The sequence below is a fragment of the Anopheles darlingi genome, chromosome 2 (genome assembly GCF_943734745.1).
Source record: "Anopheles darlingi chromosome 2, idAnoDarlMG_H_01, whole genome shotgun sequence".
Classification (NCBI taxonomy): domain Eukaryota; kingdom Metazoa; phylum Arthropoda; class Insecta; order Diptera; family Culicidae; genus Anopheles; species Anopheles darlingi.
Window position 1 is genome coordinate 58355283 of NC_064874.1, and position 25566 is coordinate 58380848.

At 45.8% G+C, this 25566-nt stretch overlaps 2 protein-coding genes across 2 annotated transcripts in view; both read left to right on the forward strand.

Annotated features, from left to right (window-relative positions):
* LOC125949950 (cilia- and flagella-associated protein 20) overlaps window positions 1-1610 on the forward strand; it is a 2279-nt gene extending 669 nt beyond the window's left edge. The window contains exon 2 of the mRNA XM_049677461.1: window positions 603-1610. Within this exon, the coding sequence (XP_049533418.1) occupies window positions 603-929 (327 nt within the window). The 3' untranslated portion in view covers window positions 930-1610. The remainder of the gene's footprint in view (window positions 1-602) is intronic.
* A 14318-nt stretch (window positions 1611-15928) lies between these two features.
* On the forward strand, window positions 15929-25518 carry LOC125949928 (uncharacterized). The gene is made up of 6 exons (XM_049677424.1): window positions 15929-16105; window positions 23625-23658; window positions 23781-24016; window positions 24243-24379; window positions 24492-25335; window positions 25423-25518. The coding sequence occupies exons 1-6, from the start codon at window positions 16016-16018 to the stop codon at window positions 25516-25518; spliced, it is 1437 nt and encodes a 478-aa protein (XP_049533381.1). The 5' UTR covers window positions 15929-16015.
* The last annotated feature ends 48 nt before the right edge of the window (window positions 25519-25566 follow it).

Below are 25566 nucleotides of genomic sequence, written 5' to 3' on the forward strand. Positions count from 1 at the left end.
TCGCGGAGGCACGCACGAAGCTTACGAGTGTGGGGACTGGTGCACTGAACTTTGGGAAACAGTTGGGATCCTTTTTGGCCACAATAGCTATGGGTCATAGAGGGGGCTACATAAACTATTTTTAAAGTAATCAAATTATCCTGGAAAATGCATATCTTTTGTCTGGCGAAAAACGTTGGTTTGATTTTAAACGGTCCAACGGTGTTAATCGTATGATATAACCGTTGCTGTATAATTGATAGAATCCAAGAGGGGAGTTTGCCTATAAGCACCCTGCAAAAAGCGGCTGACCTCCTTCTGTCCGTTGCGAATCATTATTATCAGGTTCCACCAGGACGCACTTCTGGTGGGTTTGTTTCAAAGTTTTTGTTTTTCTAGGTCAGTAGTCTCCCCCCCTTCCACCCCTTACAGCCATTTCCTGTGGGAAAGTACTCAAAATGCCAAAAACAGAACCACTAACTTTCACTGCTTTAATTGTTTTAATTCGCTTTCGCGCTATTTAGTTTGTTTAGTGAAGCGCAGAAAGACAGATATCGATCGGGGGATACCGTTGTTTTTCGTTATCTGGGAGCTTAACTTCTCCATCCTTCTGAACACAACAGGTTATGGACGACAAGAGCGTCCGTCGCCGGTTTCGCGCCAGCAACTATCAGTCGACGACTCGCGTGAAACCATTCATCTGCACGATGCCGATGCGGCTGGACGAGGGCTGGAATCAGATTCAGTTCAATCTGGCGGATTTCACACGCCGCGCCTACGGAACGAACTACGTGGAAACGTTACGCGTGCAAATCCATGCCAACTGTCGGATAAGGCGTGTCTACTTTTCCGATCGGCTGTACTCGGAGGACGAACTTCCGGCAGAGTTCAAACTGTTCCTACCGATACAGAAACCCCAGTCGAAAGCCATCGCACAGCAGGCGTGCTAAGGAGCGTTACGGCAGCCGCATATCACCTTATTGTAATGATCGAAGCCATCGAGGGAGATGTATTTTTCGTAGCAAAATACAAATCGGCTGCCCGGAAACGGGGCACCACCAAGAACTGAGTCTATAAATTAGGATGCCTGAGCGAGCGTAACGAACCATTTGTTCTGAAAACATTAATCCTAATAAATGATTTTAAAAATATTTCAAAGGCAAGCGCGCGACGAGTTAGCCTGAAATTACGCACAATGGAAAGTGTCCTTAAAGTAACGTAGCAACGATAAATGTGGTGTGACATCACTAGGCCCTCTTTCCGTTCTCTCCCATATTGGCACCCCGTTTTTTACGCTTATTATCGATCGATATGTAAATACTTGTGACCAAATCAATATGCTCAACTAATTTGCATCAAATACTATAATGCGAAAGAAAACAAATGAAGCTCAGTTAATTTCCTTTACCTTAATCAACACTTGATCAGCGTAACGAACGTAAACTATAGGTTGCTTTTCTTGTTTCCCAGCCTAGTGTGCGTGTTTGTGTGTATTTACTTTCTTTTCGAGTTAATCACTAGCATGAGTGCTTGATCCTGCGACCAAACCAATTAGGAATGTTTCTTACAAGCCTTTACAAAGTGCTACCATGTGTTCTTATCGATAATTCACTGATTGCATAATAAATGACCAAAATCGTATTTGCTTATCTTTGAAACTTTTCCGAAATCATGAAGAAAAATACTGTTTTAAGAGGCAAGTAATCAAATCTACAAAAGTAGACACCGTGCGGCAGTTTTAGTCTTTTCCTTGAACCAGCGAACGTCGGAAGATGCTGTCTTGTCGAGTAAGTGTTGCTGTAATGCGTGAAAACAATATTTAACTTCCCGTGGTAAAAGCGTTCGATTGGGAACTGGGCGTCACAATTTTGCTCGTCAAATTAACGCGCAAAGGTAGACGAAGGGTACGAGTGGCGTGCACGATGCCCGAAGAATTGACCGAAAACCAGCTTCCCATTCGATTTGGAGCGTATCATTGTGTGGTGTGGCAAAGGGCTGCCCGGAACTAGCGGCCATCAATCCGCAGGCCGCGCACAGTTGATCATGCGAGGAAAATACCATAAATTAACGCCCTCATTAACGGTTGAGTTGTGCGGTAAGGCGGTGCCACGGTTTCTGGGGGATGATTTCGATTATTAATGCCGATTGATCGGTGGTGATCGGCAGTATCGGAAGGTGTGGTGGTAGAGTTTTGCATATTCTCATGCTTGATCGATTCGATCGGCTAGCCAATCGTGTTCTACTCGGTCTGGCGCTGTGGTAGAAGTTCCGCCTGATCTGCTGATCGGTTTTACACCACCCACCTTACGCGCCCACTGCAGGTGCGAGCGATTAACCGTTTCGACTCAGTTTAGTGCTCCACGTTGTTGTGCGCAACGGGTTAGCAGCAGGATTACCCATGCTCTCCTCCAGGAACGTACATCAGAGGGGGCGAAAGCGCAACGGTTGAAGAAGAGATGAGGAGAGTGAAAGAGAGGGAGGGTGTGAGAGAGAGTGTGCAAGATTATGCGAAATCTGGTTTCTGCGGTATGTTAAGCGTGGTTCGGCGAGAATTTCGGCCGTGTTTCGGTTGACCTGATTAGCTAACAGCGATTACCATGGGAATGGAATGGCTTCCTATGCTCGGTACTCATGTGCTGCTTTACTTTCCTCCGAGCATAAGGTGCGATAAGTTGTACCCATTTTCAAGTTCTATTCATTTGTTTCCGAACCGCTCACGCCGAGTGCTAAAAACCATTTTTGGACAAAGCAAATATGAATGTTCACTAATTCATAATACTTGTTGCAGTATGTTTCATGTGGCGACTAATGGTCTTTTTGTTGATGCTACATATTGGCCTGCATGATTGATTCCTGCCGGGAAGGGAATTTCAAACATTTCGTCAAAACAACCTAACGGCAACGACGAATGGGGCGCTTTTTTGCTTTCTCATCCCCAGCGCCAATGAGAGTGGTCCTAGAAGAATGGGGACCAGCCCCACTGGCCACCACCAGCAGCAGCAGCAACAGCAGCAGCAGCAGGTGGTCCTTTTCGAGTGCACCTAACGGATGGAGATGGCTCAAAGAGTCCGTTCGAATTGAGTTATTACCGCACTCGCAAGAACCGTCGTGCTTGTTCCGCCGTTCACTTCCGTCACTAGGGGTTGCCACTGTTGTTGAGCTGGCGACCACCGAGTAGCAAACACCGAATCACTCCAGCACTCGCCTCCAGCCTAGTTTCACGCTCGCATAACTAGGTGCCCGATGGAACCAAAAACTGTACATTACACCGCAGTTACTGTTCTACTAGCAATTGTGCTTCAATTCAAAAATTTTATCTAGATTCGATCCGGTGAACGGTAGGCTTCAGAGCGAGGTGCGGATGAATTGGTTTGCGAGCGTTACAGTTCGGTTGAGACTGTTTGACTAGCTCATCGCGGGGAGGTGTGGGGTGCTAGGCTTGGCGAGGGAAATGTGTGGTTTTACCATTCCATTGAACATCGGAGCAGCGATGGTAGCAAATTGGAAAACTTTCTGGATCACTTCCGCTCGATCCGTGGGCGATGGTGCGCATGTTCTTAGGGGAAGCGAGCGATGAATTCACAAAGTATTGCTCGCAGCAGGCTACGTTCCCGGTGAGTTCTAAGCTTCCTTGTAACACGCCGGTGTTTAATTGTTTGGCCCTCGTATTGTGTTACCACATTTTCAATCAATGTTACAAGAAGCGAACAAGATGCAAAACCTATGCTAGGGCTGAACAACATCAAAGCCAATAACATCCTTCGCATGGATGTAATACTGCAATCGACTTGTTGCTAATAGTTGATATTTTAGTCACAGCCATTGAGCATAGATCAACTTGAAGGAAAAAATGAATTTGGGTTTAGGAAGAGTTTAGGAGCAAAATGGATACATTCTATGCAATCTTTCGCAAATTTCCAAATGAAAATCAAATATTATACAATCATTTTCCATTAATGTTGTTAGTCCTTGGGGTGTTCGTTAAATTCGTTTCGTATCTATTTTTATGTTTAGAAAATTGGGAAGAAGGTTATTGTAAAAGGCAACAAACATGCCAAAAATTAAACAAGGTTAAGCTACATCTAAGCATTATTTGATGGTTGAAAAGCTTCGTGTTGCTGTTAAACATAATCTGGTTTTTATGAAATTAAAATGGATGCATTCTTTCATATTACGACGTGTAGATGAATTTTTACAAGCCTTTAGTTTAAGGTCACACGGCTAACGAAAAGTGTGCCCAAAAATCTTAAGTTCATTAAGTTGCGATTTGGATTGTGATTTTTATATCCTTAACCAAGCTGGAGATACAGATATAGCTTTTTATTCCAGAATCAAGTCTTAGATATCGTACGGTTTATAAGCAAATAATGGTTAAACGACTAGGCTAGGCTATCATCAATTAAAATCAAAAATTTGATCGAAATTCCTAGTTAATTTAATCCTTCGCTCACAATTTTGTTCCATAGGCATTATTGTAGAATGGTGGACACAAACTTGTCCAATATTTGTATTTTAGTTCTTGTATATAACCAGAAACATCAAATTAGGAAAAATTCAAAGCACAGTATTTGAAAAAATGGCAAACAAAATTATTCAACATTTTGTACAGGATGTTGGATTCTGCACATTTGGATAGAATCACTCCTGGCAGAGCAAGTTTCAAAAAGCAGCTGCTAGTCATCCAGATGGTGGACAATGCACCAACGATACGCCTCTCTACGATCAACCGTTAGAACGGTGCGTAGACCTTTTTCATAAGCCGCAGCAAATTATCTTTTAGTCGTTACAACCCACGTCGGCTAGGGTAAACAACCCCCGAGAACACAACCCCCGTCCTTCCCTCTAACCCTTCAAAACCCCGTCGTCTACTGCCACCATTCAATCGCTCTTCGATACCGGAACCTAGCGCCAGAACGGATCTAGCACGAGATTGGGAGATGATCTTCTTCAATTTTCTGCCAAAATAGCTGATACGCGCGCGCTCGCTACTCCCTCGTGTGTGCACTGCGCTTCTCCGCACCCCGATCGACCGATCAATCAGCGAGTGTATGAAAACGCGTACCGAAATTACGGCACTGCTCTGCTCCGATCTGGCCGTAATTGGCAATTGTAGCCGATCACACCTGATCCCGTCTCTCCGGCTTCCACCATGCGAACAGCTGCACTCGACCTTTTTTCTTCCCTCTTTTTGGGTGGTAGAGAAGGAGGTAATACAAACATTTTTCGCAATTCGATCTGTTTTCCCAACTCCCGATCGGGCGCGTGTACTCCGGCGCGTTCTGGAAATGATGTGGAAAGCTTTTAAGCCAAGACCAGCTTTTCCATCCATTTGCGTGCACATGAAGTGCGGTGCTGGTTGTTGTTGTTGTTGTTTCGGTTGTTGCTGCGGCTTCGGTTAGTATTTAGACTGGCGCCACGCTCGATCGCCACGTGGTTCTCACCTACTTTCCTAAGAACGGGCCGAGTAAGTTTAATTAAATTTGCTGATACGGAAACGGGTAGGGAAAAGGCAACGGTAAACGGCCAGCAGCCCATCTGTGGGCTCGTGTGGTCGATTTCACATTCGCTAGTTTCCTGGGCGCAAAAAAAAAACGGTCTAAGAACGCCAAACCCCTCCGCCAACGTCAGCTTACAGCTGTACATTGTTGGTTTTTTTTGTATAAGAAAAAAAATCGATCTTCCACTTCACTTGTAGCATGATCGATTTATGCATTGTGCAAAACAAGATTCCCATAAAATTGTGATCCTTTGAAGGTGGATCCAATGGGTGCTTTGGTTCGTTGGCTCAAGATTCAACTGGTTTTGTTCTCTGACGAGGATGGCAATGTTTTGATCACAATGGCCTCCACGTCATAGTCGTTTCAGCATTTGAATATTTTTTTAAATTCATTTGAGATTTTCAATTTAATGATGACAATGGACGATTTTTCATAAACTTGCCAAAAATTAACCGATGGCTTTACCTCAATTTCAATAAGTCACCTCTAACGTAATCTTCAGATGGGCCTAAATCTGAGTACAAACAATTACATAGTATTAATCTATATATATAAAAATGAATGTGTCTGTCCGGATGTCCGGTATAGACTCCGAAACTACTGGACCGATTGTCTCCAAATTTGGTATGTGGGGGTTTTTGGGGCCGGTGAGTGCTATAGGCATGGTTAGAAACCCCCCGCTACCTTCCTTCATGCCCTTCTCTAACACTTGATTGTTAAAAATATTCATTACTCCGCAAGTTATGAACCGAATACCATTAAAACTTGCAAAATTGTTGATGGTCATCTGAGAAACTATGGGACAAAATTTGGTCTACATCGGATGAGGGGAAAGGGGAGCTTCCATACAACCCCAATCCTTAAAATACGTCCTAGGGCAATATGGGTATCGTTTCTTAGGTTTTGATGGTCTCTAAATCGATTGGATTCACTTAATACTCTTTTACTTGCTTCTTTCACCTATCCACCATCACCACCCTCCATTCCGTACATCTTGCAGAGCAGAGTGAGGGGTGGGAAGGTTAGATAGTTGCGTTTAATTCATGAATAATAATTTAAAAAATGAGACCAATAGATGTTAAGGAAAAGAACGAGAGAGAGAGAGAGAGAGAGAAAGAGAGAGAGAGAGAGAGAGAGAGAGAGAGAGAGAGAGAGAGAGAGAGAGAGAGAGAGAGAGAGAGCCCGGCTAGGGTGGAATGATAACCATGGGACCGGCAATGCTGCAAATCGTTACCATTTTTTATTGGTGTGTCTATTGTTGGTTTAAATTTTCTTAACAATTTCTTAAGTTTAGTTAAGTCATGAGTTAATTAAGAAGTTGCTTTAATTTTCACAAATCAATTTACATGAAACAATAACAAAAACTTATTCAGTTGTGAAATATTTGAATTGATCAAGAATTATATTAATTTTCGACTATTGATTTACGTGCCTCTTATCATTGACAATTTTCAACGTATCGGATTATGAATGGTAAACATATAAAGCAGCAGTAACCGAATAGTAATAGAAAGCAATACCAACATATCCTGTCTATCAAGAACAACTTGCGATTGGAATGATCACCGAGAATGTCCGAGAGAAAAGAAAGACCCTCGATCTGATCGATCGACGTTTGAGTTAATTTGAAGTGCGGTGCTTTTAGTTATGATCTACCATGTGACTATTTAAATCATCGTAAGCTGAATACCGGGGAAAAATGGATCAAGTGTGTCGTATTGTAATGCCGTTAAATACACAGCATTTGAACTTAACGAGCTATGTGCAAGCCGAATACTAAAGTCAAACTTTTTTTAAAAATACTTGGGAAAATATAATTCGTTGTTCCAAATGACGTCATTTAGCCCGAAAGGCAAAGCCTTAAAACTCAAACATCATGTTAACTTTCCAGCTCATATTTACAAGCACGTCGCATCTCTATTTCCAACATCACTAACGGACCTAGCTATTGATTTGGTTCATTGATAAATCGAATACTACCAAATTATGGAATAGATAAAATTATATCTACTAAAATTTTAAAGTTCCTGTTTACGATAAACCCACGACCGATCAAAGACAGTACGAAGTCTGTCGGGGCAGCTAGTTAGTGATAAATACTAAATCTTGCACTGTTTTATATTTTTTAAATCTTTTTTTCTCTTATGATAACGTTAAACATACTTTTAGGACTATCCTTTGTTCTATTATTTTTTACTTTTCAACAATTCTAGCAAACACTTTGTATATACAGCACTGGTCGATAAAATAGCAGCGCAAGTGCGATACGCAAACTTCCGCGTTGTACTCGCTCACGATTACTTCTAATTAATTTTTATCACATCTGTTGGGTGCATTAGCGTCTGTGGAATGCGGTTTGGTGTTAATTTTAATTATCGATCGCTTAGGTATCAATATATAGGTATCTATTGCCAAAACCGTCTGGTTCAGGTTGGTCGATGAAATAGCAGCGCTAACAATCTCAACGAGTTCTTATTAACAAAAAAGCCAAATTTGTATTCGAATTTTATTAGATTTCAATTAGAAAGCATTGACAAGTGCTCAGTATTTAGTAGCATGACCTTTGTTTTTTATAACGGCTGCACATCTTCGTGGCATCGAATCCATTAAGTTTTGGCAGCGGCTTGTTGGTATTTGGTACCATGCTGCCTTTACTGCGGCCCAAAACTGCTCAGAATCTTTTGACATTGCTGTATTCACAGCCCTTTTTATGTCCGTTCATAAATGTTCGATCGGATTGAGATCGGGGGATTGTGCGGGCCATTCCATTACGTCAATTTTTCTTTTTTGAAACCAAGCTTTTGCACGGTTGCTGGTGTGTTTGGGGTCATTGTCTTGTAGGAAGACCCATTTTAGCGGCAATTCAGTTTCCGCATATGGTAGCATGATATTTTGTAAGATATCGACATATCCAACAGCATTCATGATGCCTTCGATACGGTGAATGGGACTTACACCGCTCTATGAGAACAGCCCCATACCATAACCTTGGCTCCCCCAAATTTAACTGTGTTTACAGTAAATTTGGGGTTCGTTCCAGAATGGGGGGGACATCTCACAAACTTTCGCTGTCCCCCAGATCCAAACAACTCCACTTTGCTCTCATCAGTTACAAAGAATATTCCTCCATTTGGTAAGTGGCCAATTGACCCGGGACTTGGCAAACATTATTCGATTTTGAATGTGTCTTGGTTTAAGCAAGGGTATTTTCCTCGGCACTCTCGCGTGCAAATTTGCTTCCCTCAAACGTTTCCTTATCGTTGATGTGCTGATAGAAAAATTTAGTTCTTTTTTCAATGTCAAAAAACTAATTTGTGGCCTTTTCTTCACCGTTCGGATTATCTCGCGATCAGTTTGTGCGCTTGTTGTGCACTTTTTTCCACGACTTTCGGGTGTGTAATTCCATTTCAGTGCATTTGCTACTTTCTTCGCATAGCAGCACATTATATCCTGCACTTCCCGATACGTCTTTCCTCCCGATATCAATCGTTTTATCGTGTTTCGGTCTTCAACCGTTCAATGCTTTGAACGCCCCATTTTACTGAAAATTGAACTTACGTTAGATGTTTCAAACCTAGTGTAAAAACTCGCAAATTCTTCACATTACCCAGTAGTACAACTGCGATTTCACAAAAAAAACTCGCGTCACTAAAAAAAAGACTTCTTCGTTAGCGCTGCTATTTCATCGACCAACCTGAACCAGACGGTTTTGGCAATAGATACCTATATATTGATACCTAAGCGATCGATAATTAAAATTAACACCAAACCGCATTCCACAGACGCTAATGCACCCAACAGATGTGATAAAAATTAATTAGAAGTAATCGTGAGCGAGTACAACGCGGAAGTTTGCGTATCGCACTTGCGCTGCTATTTTATCGACCAGTGCTGTACATATCAATGGTTTTTGCTTTCATTCGGTTTGAAGTGTTGTACCATTTGGTTTTCGGTCATGTAAGCACATTATTACAAATTAGTAACTTTCAAACGGAGGAGATGATTGGTAAATGATTTATTATCAATCGTTCAAACTAACTATTTGATGGAGTATTTTTAATGATATCATTTTGATCGATAAATAGAACAAAATGCTAATTTCAACAAACGTGGATAAACTGTTTTGTCATACTGCCCTCGAGGATTGAATCCAAATTACGGAACAGAAATTTATTGCGCGAGAAGGACTGATTGCTAATGAATTAATATTGAAAACTACTGCATTCTGCCATTCATTAGCGGATCATTAGCATCGTTTGTCCCTAACAGTCTATTATCGAATAGCTATCCCAAGGAACAATTAGACCTGGTTGGTTGGGATGCTATCTTATCGAAAAGTCACTGGGAGTCTAACTTTCTTAACTACTCCAAATTGTTTCACTTGACACTCATAATATCTCATACTCATATTTCCAGTATAATTGCGGGAACTTAACTTATCTTGAAATCAATTTTGAAAACACTTAAACCACAAGCGATTCATATATATTTTTTATAAAAGCTTAATCTAGTTACAATAGTAACTCTTCCTCATAAGTGCAACTTTGTTATTAATACTGTAAGTTTGTCAATCCATTTACAGTTGAAACAAAGTCATTGCGCTAAAAGTCAATTTTCCAAACATCGATTGTTGCAACAACTCCTTCCAAACGTCCTTCCTTTTCCCTTATCTAGGGCACCAGAATGTCACATGATCACGGATGAAATCATATCCGAAACCATTATGTTGCTGAAACCAAAATGCTTCCCCTACCGGCACCACTCTACCTTCCGCATGCACGGTATGCAGCGTGCGCCACAATTTCATCCAGCCGGGAAAATGCTCGAACCTACCGCGAACCCCCTCCCCTTTCCCTTCGACACACCTCCGCTGAAGCATAGCGGATCCCGCGAATAGCCCTCCCAGTCCCCCAGGTTTTTCTTTCACTCTCTCGCTCTCTCTCTTTTTCCCTCTGATTCCTTCCCGTATGCAGCATAAGCGATCCACCGCTCCACTCTCGGTATGATGCTGCAACGGTGGCCAAAGTCAAGATCATTCACTAGCGAGCGTGCAACCGAAGCGGACCTACAGCCGGTGGAGCTAAGTGGCTCAGTGCGATCAGTGCTGCTGTTGTTGCTGTTGGCGCGAACCTATCGCTTGCGATCACATCGCTTTCGTTCGATTCCTTTTTAAGTTTCCGCGCCCAGTGCGAAGGTGATCCTCGTGGTGCCGTGTCGTCGCGTGTTGTGTCCGTGTATTACGACGTTCGGGTTCGTCCTCGCGATCTCCTGAATTGTGCTCCTGCATAACGCCCGGTGACTGACTTTAAGCAGTGCAGCAGTGTTCCTGGTTCCCGATTTCCTGACGTCATTACTTCAACTGTGATTCTCGGTGCGTTAAATCTAGAGCAATTCCTCGTGTGCGTGTGTGTATGAGTGCTGTTATCATTGTTTCTGGTGGTGGTGATGATGATGATAATGATGTTGCTGCTGGTGACATTTACAAGCGAATTCCGTTTTGATGGCTGTTTAAAACAAAGCAAAGACTATTCTGAAACTGTTCAACACTTTTCACGGGCTGGGTTTTCATTCTTTCCCTTTCTTATGTCTGGGATGCGCAGCAAAAGCAACCAACACCGGATTGCATTCCAGCATGATGAATGTAACGATGATTTGCAGAACTTGAGGTGTGAGATGCTTCTCGTCCATCCATCCATCCATCCATCCATCCATCCAAATGGATGGATCGCCATCATCGGTTAGACGACATTCCCCGCGCCTGCCGTCGTGCTGCCTCTCGCAGCAGCCACCCCGTTTTTCGAGTGAGAAGTAGGTCAGCCGCGCATTTTGATGAAGCGTTGCAAAAGCATCGAAAAAAATGGAATTCACAATGCTGCACTGCACTGACTGACTGACTTAACGAATGACTGAATGGTGGTTGACCTTTGATTTGGTTTTCCCGCGTGGCAACATTTCGTGATTTCTATGCTCCCCCCTCATTCCTCTCTCTCTCTCTCTGCTGCTCTCTTTTTGTTTTGATGAAAACTCAACTCCCTTCCCCCTCTTCGCCACGATTAGCCGGCGCTTGGTTTGGAAAATGGTTATGATAATTTTTATTATATTCATTCATTTCGTTTGTCTGACCAGTGGTGGTGGTGTTGGAATTAATTTATTTCGATTTCATTTTCGAACGGATTTACCTACTTTTGGCACCAATGACGGCCCAATTCAATGTGTGGCAGGTGCAGGGGTGGGGGGGGGGTACCATTTGTAGCTGCTCCCCACTGCTATTGCTCCCTGATGCTGTTGATGCTGATGCGGGAGATCGCGGGATGATGCGAGCAGGGGCCTGCTGGCTGCACATAAACCGCCTCGACCGATCAAGTCGATCAAACTCGCTAAACCCGTTTCGCGCTCCAGGTTGTGGCGGCTGGTCAGGGAGTGCCCTTTTGAGCTGCCGAAGCGCGGCAATTAATCACCTTTCTCCAGTACGCAGAGGACGACGTCGTGGAGTCGGTCGACGCCGGAGTCTCTAACCTGAATTACCTCCGCGGGCGAGGTGCACGCGAGGAGGTTTGGCTGCCGGTTTGTTGGTTGCCACCTCGATCCACCCCTGTCCATGCCAATTGGGTTCGCAGCAGCAGCAGCAGCAGCAGGATTCCAGATCGTGGTGATCGGTCCGGGAAACGAGAGCGCACACACACACGCACACACATGCCCGCGGGGGGGTTGGCAATAAAAAAGGAAAACGCGCCACGAAAATGTGTGCCAATTGATTGTGAGTGATGGATGTGCCCGGGGCCGGGCCGGGAACGGAGGCCAAAGGGAGAAATGCTGAACACAGCACCATTACCAGCACTGTTCCTCGCCGCCTACCTTGATCACCGACCCCGGCCCGGCCGACCAATATTTACCCAGATTGTCGTCAGTAATGGCCCGCCCGACTGTAACTGTGACAGATCGGGATAATGCGACGACGGGTGGTGATCCGCGGATCCGGATCACCGCCGCCTGCCTGGATGGAGATCAACTCTCGATCGTGCAAGGTCGAAAGGAGGAGGAGAAGGAGGAGGAGAAGGAGAAGGGAGAAAATGCAGAATGACTAATCGTTTGGTGGTGGTGGTGGTGGCGGCGCCAATCGCACTCGGGACTCTCTTTTCGGGGCCAAAACAATCCGGGGCCGGTTCCGCCACACTTTTCACGGGCACGACGACGACGGCCTTTCGCTCCCGTTGCGATCGTTCCAAATGAGCGCCGCTGTGGGCTGCAGGTGGTGCAGGAGGAGGGCAACTAGTTAGTTGCTTTTGTGGCGGGGAAAAAGGGGAAAGAGCCCCAAAAATATGTTCCGGAACGCGCAATGAGAGTGAAAGGAGGCGCACTGGAAGTGGGCTCGATCGGTGACTCGATTTTGGGCTCACTCTGTCTGTCTGTGTGTGTGTGTGTTTGATCGCGCGATAGTGTTACTAATGATGGCCAATTGTTGTGTTGCGCTTGGTTTTCCGCGTGTTTTTCCGAGCTTTCTTTCCCCCACCCGCCCCCCTCGTTGTTGTAGTGTCTAGTTTCGAGGTAATGGAGCAATGAGAAATTGAGAACCAGCGTCGTCACCGACAGGAGGTACAAAAAACCATTGGCCCGCGAAACGGTGTCACCTGCTGGTGCTGGTGCCTGGTTGGTGTGACAGAGCATGGCCACGGTGTTAAAAAGGGGTGGAGAGGAAGGAAGGCCGTGAAAACGATAGTGTACAGGTGTCGCGGCACGGGCACGGGACAAGCACTTTCTAAAGGTGGCAAGATGCAGCATCGATAAGCATGAAGCAGCATGAGCGCGCACTCATTGCGAACTATGGCGCCTGGAGCAGGAACATGCCTTTTCTTTTGTCTGTCGAGAGCCTTCCCCTTTCGAAATGCTCGGCCAAATGCCCACGAAATTGACTTATCGGATGGCCCAGATACGGGATCGGCCTCCATGGGATTTCCTTCGTTTTTTTTTACATTTTTTGGTCAATCGGCCCTCGATCTGCTAACATCTCGGAATGTACCGGACGTAGGGATGATTGATTGATGAGCCCCCGGAACATGAGCCTTGTCATGAGTCCGGGATTCGTTAGCAATTTACTTTCTAAGCTTCAAAACGAACCGCATGATGTCACAGAGCGTCCCAACACAAAAAATCTTTGATTGCTGCCGTTTTAAACCATTTTCTTGAGTTTTCTTCCTATGCAAAAAAATGTCGCTAGCTCTGTAGAATAATTTAAATAGCAACTCCTTCAAATCTCCGATTCTAAGGATCATGACTTGGCGGTGGAAACGACACTTTTGTTAGCGAAAGGACACTAATATCATTGGATTCTTGGGCTTTTGTTGGAAAATAAGCAAATATCTAAAAGCCAAATGAATTACTGCTGCTTGTTAACCACACATGTGATATTCAACGTTTTCATGTTTTCCGGCAACCATTTTTGAGTTCGTTTGGAACAACGGAATGGAACGTGGCTTCATCTTAGTGAAATACAATATTCTCAAACATGTAGAAGCGTTCTTTAACCCATTTCACCCCGATGTATGGATCCAATCTCCCAGATTCAGTTTAACGTTGGTTTTTATATAAATTTTGGATACTTATCGGTAGGGAACATCGTTTTTTCTGTCTTCGCGGATTATATAAATCAATCTGATTAAGAATTTGATACTTGATCTGGAACTGGGAACAGTTTCTCATCAGAGGAGAACACAACGGCATGTTTCTTTTTCTTTAGGAGCTTTGATCTTTCCTACCGCTCCTTTGATTGCATCCAGTAGCCAAATGGCGTTTCACACTAGATCTAGACTATCCCTTTAAGTCATTTTCGACCAACCGCTACTTGAAGGTAATGCGATTTTCGCCTCTTTTGATAGGTTTTGTGTCATTCTTACTCGATTTCGATTCACTTTGCCATTACGCACCGATTGAGCAAGACCTCTACCTAGCTTCTTGAGGCATGTCCCTTAAAGAATACATCGTTTAATCATGTATACAGCTGGAGGATAGCATTAAATAATCGCTGGAATTTTTACAACCGCTTGAATGACAGCTGAAGAATGGCAACTGATAATCGCTGGAAATTTTTTTAGAATTTTTCGCACATGTAGCAAACTTAAAACTACGTACATTTTACTAGACAGACATCATTTTTTGTAACACTACTTTCATACATCGCTTCGTAGACGGGAGTCTCACGAATAAAACAATTCCGCATTATGCTTTATTAGTCTAGGAAAAATAAGTCGCACGAAAGTGTACTGAACACTTTGGCATATTTTTTTGTATGGAAAACCCTGTAGAATGATAAAGAGGAAAAACAGGGTGACTCACCTGCAAGCATGTAACTTTCCCTTCGGTCGATCCCTTGCCCCTATCACAGCGAGCATCATATGCTGGTCCTACCGAGGGAAGGTTGTATGTAAATGCATGAGAGGCCCCCTGGATGGTTTTCTACCCTATTCCAATATTGCAACTTTCACACACCACGGCCCTTGCTCCAGCCAGCCTGCCAGCCAGCAGCCAGATGCTGGTGGGGTTGAAATCGAAACTAATTCCTCGTCCACCGCGGGCGGCCTAGAAGGGCGGCATCTCGCGAACGAAGGAAGCAGCCGCATCGAATCGGGGGGGGATACGATCGTCAGGACGCCATCACACCACCGCATTGCATTTAACCTTATTTTAGCCCGCGTTTTGTAGGACAGTGTCACCCCTCCATCCCTCCCTTTCGGTTGTCTTGTCGTGGCAAGGCCGGTTTCCGATGCAACCGGTCGATCGATCGATGGTATACCCGGGGCTCCACTCTGAAGCTCAGGGAAGGTGCAACAGCATCTCATTGCCAGTGGCCTGGAGTGGAATGGAATGGGGTGGAAGAAAGAAATCGAAACCAGTTACGGAAGAAGGGCTGCTAACTGTTTCCGTTCCCCCGTGATTAGCGCTCCAGGTGGCTGCCGAGTGGCACGTAACCGGACTTCCTTGGTGTGGACTATCGAACTACCTTCCTTCCCGAACTATTCCTTCCTTTGAATTTTGCAATTGAAGTGAGGCAATAATTGAAAAGCTTCCGAGGAGAACCGCGTAAACATCAATCACGTTGAGGAGCTCTGAGACAAAGACAACCGCAGCTCTCCCGGCCCGTCCATTTGATATGATCCATCCCCGAGGCCCCTGAAGCCCACGCAATTATCCACCACCTCAAACCGCCCGTGATTAGCACTTTTTTTTCACTTACATTCCGCACCGAAAACGAAAACTCTACCATTACCGACCCTCCCCTGCGTGTGTGTGTGTGTGTTTTGTAACGCTTTTCTCATCTCTTTTCTTCATCTCTCCGTCAGCAAACAACGCTCAAAGAGGAAGACGCCCACCCCGGTACGCCCTTTGCCAAGATTCACGCCGCCGATCACGCCGAACGCTACGACAAGCAGTAGCGGCACCTCTGAATGACGAGAAGATAAACCTCATTCTCCCCGTACGCCCCGCGGAGATCGCGAGTAGAAAGAGAGTTGCAAACCAAACCCGGAGGTACTGAGTACCGGCCAATGCTTACAACGAAAGCGAAGATGAAGCTGCTGAGGTCAAGTATGGTCGAGTGTAGCGGCGGGCATCTGGTCGCGGTACTGTTCACGGTGGTAAGTTTGGCAACCGGAATTGCTGCTGTCATCGAATCAACTTTTTTTTCCAGGGAGCGGTAACATAATTAGCTAAAGCTTGTGAACACAAGGCGGAACGTTGTGGAACGCTACGTCATACGGCTTTAGCAGATTCCATCCAATCGGTTACCTCGGAAGAACAGTTAGCCTCGCGCGCGTTGGTTCTGTTACACCACGGAAAGCCGCTTTACTACCGGTACCGGTAGTCAAGTAGACCATAAGCGATGTGCATGACATTGCCATTCGTTTTTCTGTTTCAATGTGAACGCGCATTCCAGAGAATAAATCCCCGACAAACACCGGCCCGGCGCACATGTTCATAATGTCGCGTGGCGAAAGCTAAATTACGGAAATTAAAATCAGCGGCCAATTACCGATTGCCCAACGCGAGGCGCCATTTGCCACGTGCAGCCCCACTGCGGTTTATCAAAAATTTCTCTCAATTATCCCCCAAGAGTGGGTTCCATTCCTGGGAGCGAGAAAAAAAAAACAAAACCAAACTTCCGCTGCTTCCGTGTCCGATGGTAAGCGCCGTTATGCACCCGTGCGCGTTCACTCCCGTTGAAGTCTTTCGATTCCAGAACCGCGGTTCGGTTCGTATCGCTTGCTTATTGGATTCAGTTAATTGAAAAATGGGGCGAATGTAATATGCGGTGGCACATAACCATTGCCGACATGCAATGGATCCATTGCAATGGTTCCATTGCGGGCGCGTGCCTTTCACGCGGTTTTCCGAGAATGCTTCTTGCTAAGAACTATCGGTCTGTCGAGCATCGTTTCCGTTTGGGGGCGAGATGCTTATCACAAAGCATCAAAGAGGTAGATCTGGATCACGGTGGTACGATGGCTGCTGCTGGTAATCGTATTAGTCTTAGGCTGAGAACCGTTTGTTAACAGAATGAATTCTAGTTCGTTCTCGATCGGGTGCAGCTTAAGAATGCGTCATCATCAGAATTATATATGTTTGATGAATTTTCGTTTCTATATCCTCCATCGAATTTTCGATATCCTCCATCGCAGTAGTTGAAACACACGGTTAGTCAATTGTCCACGAATTAATTTCCCTACTATCTCTACTGATTGCGAGCGGATGATTGAAATCTATTGTAATCTTTGTGTTTAAGTGTAATCCCGATTATCACGGCACTCTTGAAGAACCTTATAAGTGCAGTTGTATGTTCCTACCGGTTCTGGCCAAAACTGTACCTGTGTATATGTCTCAGTGAATCTGGCACTGAGAATGTCGAGGCGAGATGGGGAGAATTTCACGCCAAAATTATCTGCAAAAATGAACCAAAATTTCTAGGATTATTGGCTTCTTTTGCTAAACGGTCTTGTAGAATTACATACCTTGAATAATTTGATATTATAAAATGCTTCTCGCATACGACTTTCCACATTGATCAGTATGATATCGACTTCGTTCGACTTCGCGTTTCAGTTCAAAATAGAATTTCATCTCCAGATATCCAACCTACACACATTTTCCAAAACAAAATGGTAAAATTATTAAATTATGAATAGGTAATTTTTAACCGTAAAAAATCCATAAGCTTTTCCAACTTTGCTTTGAGATATCGCTCGCAACTATGCTCGCTGGCACTAAATTAACAGCGTTTTCAAATTCTGTGGACGAATCAAGCAGTATATCTTACGGCGCTGTGAAACAGAACGAGGCGTAAAGCTTGTGTATCAAATCAATCGATAGGAAAGAGCCTAGCGTATCATTTGCAATCCCGGTAAACTGTTAATGCTCTAAGGCACTCTTCACAGCATCCCTAATCGTTGATCCCAACGAGAAGCCTTTGGCAATGTTTGGCAATCGCATTGCATCCTAATAACTGCAATTAGATGATAGCGCTCGGCCTCCAATAGCCCTGTAGCATCGAAATCATAAAGGCTACTTACACGTAAACCGTAACAACGTGCGAAACAAGTAACAGTTCAGGGAGCGTACTTGAACGACATTTGCCTATGGCAGAACACAGGAGACAGTGCACTGAGTTGCACTCCTGGTCTAGTGGTGCTGGAATTCATTGGCCAGACAAATCACCCCCCGGTGCACTATCCTCTACCCACAAAACCCTTTAGCGACGCATACTTATAATTCCGGCTAACGGATGCACCGACGGCGAACGGCGGCTGTGCAGTGGCTCGAAAATGTATCATTAAAGCCAGCAGCATACAGCCGGTGTCAGCCCCGGTACATGCAGTTATGTGCAGTTACCGGGAGCAGGGAAGCGCATAAATGGAACGACGACAGGGGTCGGAACCGAAACCGAAAGCCAATGAACAGTGCATGCTCTTTATGCGGATTGACAGCGCAAGAGTGCCCTTCCCTGTCATGTCTTCTTCATCGAACCATCAGTAGCAATGTTCGATGCCTTGAATGGATCTATCGAAACCCGTTATATTCACTGTGGCAGCAAATTGAAAACCGCATCTTGCTACTAGAATGAAAATGGTTCTCAAGAACTATTTGGTTAGGCGAAAACTAATGATAAAAATGGTCGCAAATAACATCAATCATAAGTATCCGTCTTCGATCGTTCTTCGATAACTTTCTTTTTGCATGAACTGCTGGCCTTGAGATGGTGGATGAAAACAACGCGCTCTTGCGCTTGCGCAATTAGCTTTGTGCTATTTTGGCTCATTCTTTGTGATACATTTACTTGAGCTAGTCGATACTTTGCTATTTTTAGTTTTACCAATTTTACAGTTCAAAATATATTCGTTGGCCATTGAGACATCGAAAAGAAATGTGGATCGTTCTTTTTCAGCCAATTTCATGAGTCAATCGCTTTGTGTGGAGATGCAGAGTCCGGTTGGAATCTCTTTCGGTTTTCGCATAAATTGTTGCACGCCTAAAGCTACAATGAACCTTCTAAAAGGTAGTCAAGATGATTTTCGATGTTTAAGTTCATCTATCTAGTACCTATTTGATGTTTAAGTTGATCGCTTTTTAGACCTCTGGAAGGCTTGACTGAAGCTCATTTTGAAGTACAGGGTACTTGATTTGACGCAAAATGTTCTGCACTTGATCCATTTAAGTGGCGCTGAGAAGTGACCATTTCTTTAGCTGTTGTGTTTTTTGCCGTTCACTCTCTGGGCGTATGTTAACGCTTTCAGTCTCACAGTAAAGAATTATGGTCCAAGACCCAAATCATTAAATCAAATTTAAGTGTAGGAGCGCATGAACCACTAGTGTTTTTACAACCAAAATTAAAGCAATCAACTGAACGCATTTGGCTTCTTTTGTGTACTGTTTACCAAACTTATAATAAAATACCTTTCTCAGCTTAATACTATGAAAACAAATTTTAATGCCACTATCATTTATGGTTTTGCTGAAAAATCCCTGTGAAGTTTGTTTCGAGCAACACTCGAGCAACAGTTCAAGATTCAAACGATCGTTTACCATTCACATTGCAATTCCATTCCGATCGTGCAGATCTCGTGCTGGTGCACATTCCCAATCCGCTAAATCCACGCTAGCCACGGAGCGTGAAATTATTTTCAGAAATATGTATATGCATCTCATACCGTGGATCCGATAGCGTGTGTCGATAGTACGCCGAGGTACAGTTAATTCTGGTGCACTCGGCAAGAAACTGATCCAAGGCGCGCGCGCGATTCTCTTCCGTTCTACCTATCACCACAACGCCGCCACTGTGGCGTTCTGGAAAGCCATCAAAATTCATGCACCAATTTCCATCGGAACAGCTGTACTCACCGACTTCCCGACTTCCGAAGATCCGAGAGACAGATTCCTCACGCTCTTGGATTGTGCCCTTCACAGAACGCCATTCCAGAAAGTCGGTCAGCCTCTCCCCGTAGACGTCGTCTTGGTCTCTTGTTATGCTGCGGGATTCAATTTCATAAATCGGTTTTTTCACGCTCAGCCACACAGCTCGGAATGATGACGACGACGATGACGACGAGACCAGGTGCCTAGTGCTCTTTGTAGCGTGGCGAGTGTGCTGACGACCCCTTGATCTGTCCACCCGTTACCAGGAGGAGACCTTCCCAAGCTGGCAACAGTTGCAGCAATCGCAACAGTGGCCATGTTTGGCTTTCGTATGACATAATTGTGTCAAGCTGATCACTCCTCATACACACACACACAGACCAGGCAGTTCACGGTTGACGGAGAGCCAAAGTTCATGGTGGAAAATGCTGGGAACTTAAAACGAAGTCGACAGCCTGGCAAGTGGGGATTTTCCGATTCTCCGAATTCGTGGCCATGGTCACCTGTCTGATCTGATGAAGACAGTAAAGGAGAGCTGGGACTGGGGCGTCTGGTGACGACGATGCCTTTGCTTAGCCAACCGCAGCCACACCGGCCCCGTCCCGTGTCTGTCGTGGACGAGCTGCTCAATCATTCTCCCTGCGCATGGCGATGAATTGTTGACACAATTTCCGCGACGGAGACGCTTCGAAAGTGCATCTGGAACGGAAAAAAAGAAGGAGCGCCGTGATCTTTTTAACCCCGATCAGGTTGGCCGTCGTTATGGTTATGGCTCTATGCGCCAGTTATCCGATAGCAACCATCATCACTCCCTCCCCGGTTGCAGTCTACACATCTCATCTCGGTCTAGTTAGTTGTATGCAAATTGTTTCATTTTAATATTGCAATTTGCCAAACCCCGTACCCGGGGCCCCGTCCCAGATTGGCCAGGGGGCCTAGAGAGGCCAGACGAGGCCACTTTGCTAAGGCTTTCTTCGACCTCACCACCAGGGCGGTATAACAACTGACTCGAGAAAAAGACGTTGGTTGGAGTAGGCTTATTCGCTAGTTCTCACCTTTGCTGTTGCGTCACCTACCTCATGGTGTGGCACCTCTCTTTGATTCCACGCATTCACATGAGCTACATTTATGTTGCGGCTCCGTTCCGGCGCGTTCTCACCTGTCTGTGGCTTATTGCTCGCTCGTTGCAAAGGCTGGAGTATTCCTCCAATCAAAACAACTTACCAAAAGTCCGTTTTTTGTGCATCAGATAGGCCAAGATAGGTCTGTAGTATTTAAAACAACTAGAGGTTTTTCCCTCTACAATTCCTCCTCACCGTTTGGTCAGTGGTTTTGTGATTTAATGCTTTTTTATCCATTCTTTCTTCAAAATACTGCGTGTTCTTCAATGGAATTGAAGTCTTGGAAGAATCACATAGGTCAGGCATATAGGCAGTATTTGTGCCAAATGCCAAAAACATACCCCAAGAAGTGCTTAGAAGACAAACTGCAATATACTGAGGACAAATGAGCGAAGCTTTTATAATGTCCCAGAAATAGACAAAACGAACGGAAATGAATTCAAATGACTCACTTCCCTAAAGACTTCACTAAAGAGTGTATTATGTTAAGCGCAAGGAGCTCAGGAAGACATTTAAGATCAGAAATATTCTATCAGTAGATGAGTTGGCCTATGCATCTCTCTAACTGCAGACCAAATTGGGAGAGTTTTTATGAATCCAGTGTTTAGGAACTAAAGTAGGCTCTTCTTATGTAGACTTCTTAGCTTTGGTCCGCCAATGTACAACGAAAGAGCACTTATCTAAAAACTAAAAATATGCTCCTTTGGTTGACATATGCAGCAATTGAAACAAAATTTTTTTTTTATTATTATTTTACATCGAATAGCAACATCGCATCGTGAACTTATGGTCATCTTTTGCATCAAATACTCGTTGTTTCCGAATGCTAGCTAGACGGTTTTTTAAGCTGCACTGCCTGCTGGGTTCTCGAGAGGAATTCGCCATTTTCTCACCACTTTTGGGGAGTGCCAATCAATTTCGGGCGGGAACCCTTCCAAAACGGCCTTGTAACCTACAGACCGACCCAACAACCGAATATGTGGGACACACACACACACACACCAGACGGAAGGGAACCCAACAACAACTTCTTTCCGTTTTCGGTAGGGTTGATTGGTTTGTTTGTTTGTTACGTCGAGCCGAGGAAAATCAGACACACATACACAGCCCCGGATAAAACTCCGTTACCGGACCCTCCACGCAACAGGTGCATCTTCTGCTGCTGCTGCTGCTGCTCCCAACAACTGGACCGGCCCGTATGGCGTGTGGCGATTCCGTTTATTCCGTTTCCGACCACCACGCGAGGGCCACTTTGTTTTTTCTCCATTGCTTCCATTGCTTTTTCCATGCGTTTCGCGCCCGGCACGTTCGGCCCTTATTGGATAATTGTACCGCAAGCCAAGCCCCGGGCACAGACACCGGCTGGATACCGGCGACTGGTGCCGACACGTTTTTTTATGCGTGCGCCCTCCCTGATCAGCACTCCAGCCTCCAAGCAGCATCATCACGTGGTGTGTCTGATTGGTGACCACAAGCCGGTGGTAGACACATTTGATCAGAAATCACTTAACCAGACACCTTTCCAAGATACCGCCACCAGGGGGACACCAGGTGGTCCCGCGTACTGGCTGGATTCTATTTTATTGGGTTTGTAGGCCGCAATCGTCCGATCCGATTGGAATCATCGGAATCGGTCAGTGTTTATCCAGGTTGTCAGCGAGAGTTCGCATGTGTGTGTGTGTGTGTGTGTGTGTGTGTGTGTGTGTGTGTGTGTGTGCCAGTAACGTTCTTTAGCGCGTCCGCCTGATCTGTACACTAATTGGATGCGAGTGGATGCGAGACCACAATCTCTGGCATGTGCAGTTGTTGAAAAGAAAAAAAAACCCATTATATTTGCCTCACTTAAAGGGATCAGTAATGACTGTAATGATGCCGTGTGGAAGTGACACATTGGCACCAATTTTGGCCCTACGCTCCGCTGTTGTTGGTCGGAACTGAACTGAACGGAACTCCCGGCAGCATATCGATCTCTCCGCGTAGCGCTCGATCGATTGAAGCCATCAAACAGCGGTCGGCTGCCGAGGGCGGGAGGGGGGGGGGGGGGGGGGGTAGGTCCGGCGTTCGGAGTATCGCTGGGGATGCAGCACAAACAATGGCTTCATTTCCATCGAACCGCGGGCCTCCCATTCATTACGGCAATTATGGATGTTTTGATCGCGAGAGGCGATCGCGAGAGGCCGATGCCATCTCACACACGCGTTCTATTTCGATTTTGATCTGTTTGTTGGATGCTGCCTCGATGCTGCGATCCATCATCACTCAGCTCTTCCTTCTTCTTCGCCAGCGAAAGAATAATTCCGTTAAAAAATGGGGCTTCGCTTGGCGTGAACTTTGCGATGACCGGTAGGAGATGATGGGGGAGGGGGGGGGGGGGGGGAGGCGTATCATGTACACGCACGCGCACATATGGTGTGGCCGCCGTCCCGTGGTCGACGTGGTTTGGATCGTGAAATGTATGAAGATTGCATAATTAGGCCATTTTGCACCATCTGCAACTGTATAGTTCCTGGTCGGGGTTCCGGCCGTCCGGAGTTCTTCTTATCACACAAACACACACACACACACACACACAACATCAAGGCGTACAATCTTATTGATATCTTTCTCTTCCATTCTATCTCCCTTCCAGCTTCTGCCCTTGGCGCGAGCACAGGATTATGATGGTGAGTAGCCGAGAGATTCCGGTCGCCGGTTCCCCCACTAGATCTCCAGTGCAGAGTGGACAGTACTCTAACACCCGCGTTTTTTTTTTACTTCTTTCCGTTCATCACCTCATTATCCACAGTAACGGACATCCAGTGTTCGTTTGCATCGCAGGGCTCGAACCTCGGTGATATCATCACGGCGAAGCTGAAGAAGCCGATCGGCTTCAAGGGGTCACCACTGTTCGCGGACGATCGGGCCGTCAATCCGGAAGCCGACTTTGCCTGCTCTATCAAGCAGGACCGTAAAGACGTGAGCGAGCTGGCCTACGATCTGAAAATTACCGATTTCTCACGGTGCGGTGTGTTGAAGCGGAATGTAAGTAAGAGGCGGAAGAAAAAACATTTAAAAAAGGAAGCGACTACCGATCGAGCCGACACGCGTGGAGAATGGTGACACGACGAGGTGTGAGAGAACCCACGAGGGGCGCCCACAGTTCGTTAGTGCCGGCCAGCTCTTTCGCCTGGGAGTGGGAAAAGAGGTCAACATGATCGTGTGATGCATTTTTGGCTAATGAAGAATCTTCGCCTTTTCCTTCAAACAGGGCTTCGTCCATGTACGCATCTGGTTCCCGCAGTTCCCGTCGGTGGTCATGCAATCCGATCAGGAACTGATTATCATGTGCAAACCACCGGAACCGACCGTTATCCAGAACAAGGCCGCCGGATTCGCGGGAAGTTTGTAAGTTTCCCAACAACAGACCCAAAAAAAAAATAACCAACCGGGGCGCGTACCGGTTCATTGACTAATACTTTCATCGCCCTTTTCACCTCTCTCGTTCTCCCGTCTACAGTCCACATGGCGCTCGTGTGTCGGGTGTGGTTGAGGAAACGCCGGGCCGGCTCGAGTACGAGGTGGCACTATACAAGGAAGCACCTCCGATCGCACGGATCAGTGGTAATTTGGCGGGCCTGAAGAACCACTCCTCGTCGTCGGCAACCTCGCTGCCGGCCGTAACCAACAACGAGGTGCCGGTCGATCAGGCGGTACCGATCGGGACGAAGCTGCAGCTACGTGCGCGCATTAGCTCGCAGAGCGTGTGGAAGTACGTGAAGCTGATGGAGGTAACCGTATCACCGGATCCGGATGATCCGCATGCCCACGGTTCGGTGTCGCTGGTACGCGATGGTTGCCGTAACCGGGACTTTGCCTCGATCATACCGCACCAGCCGGCCCGCTACCGGGACAAACCGAACGAGGTGTTCCTCGACTTCGAGGCGTTCCTGCTGAGCTCGATGAAGGAACGCAGCACGCTGTGGATCCATTCGCAGATCAAGGCCTGCATGGATGCGATGGACTGTCAGCCGGACTTTTGTCTCGATATGTACGAACCGTCGAAAAGTAAGCTTCCGTTTTCCTTTGGGGTGGCCATTTTGGTTGGAAGCATTGAAATTCATTCGCTCTTTCTCTTTCGTTCTCTTTCCCGAACAGGACTCGGTAGGAGACGGCGTGAATCGGAGGGTGCGACGAGAAATCGTACGGAGTACACCAAGTTCAAGGAGAACATCGAGTACACGGTGATCATGCCGGGCGAGTATGATGACGCGATGCGGTATCAGCAGGCCCCGGAGCAGTGCAAGAACTTTGTGATCATCTCCGGTCTCCTAGCGGCCCTACTGGCCCTATCGACCGTTATTGTAAGTATCTAGGCAGACGGCGCGCAGTCGTTTATACCGCATTCATGTGACCGATTGGTTAATGTGTTCTCCTCCACTGTCTCGTAGACCTGTGGGCTAGCATCGAGGCTGCAAGGTAGCGGAAAGAAGAGCCTTGACGAGCTGAACGCCAAAGGATATTCCGGACGAGCGATAGTGCAGTGAGTGTGATTTTAATCGTCCCTTCCGCTGGTGGACACCGGTGAATATTCC

What these genes read in the sequence shown, in the direction of transcription:
- LOC125949928 (XM_049677424.1), top strand. Translation starts at nt 16,016, where the DNA reads ATGCTTACAACGAAAGCGAAGATGAAGCTGCTGAGGTCAAGTATGGTC. An exon ending in TCGCGGTACTGTTCACGGTG is followed by an intron (nt 16,106 to 23,624) that starts GTAAGTTTGGCA and finishes TCTCCCTTCCAG; the next exon opens with CTTCTGCCCTTGGCGCGAGC. An exon ending in GCGGTGTGTTGAAGCGGAAT is followed by an intron (nt 24,017 to 24,242) that starts GTAAGTAAGAGG and finishes TCCTTCAAACAG; the next exon opens with GGCTTCGTCCATGTACGCAT.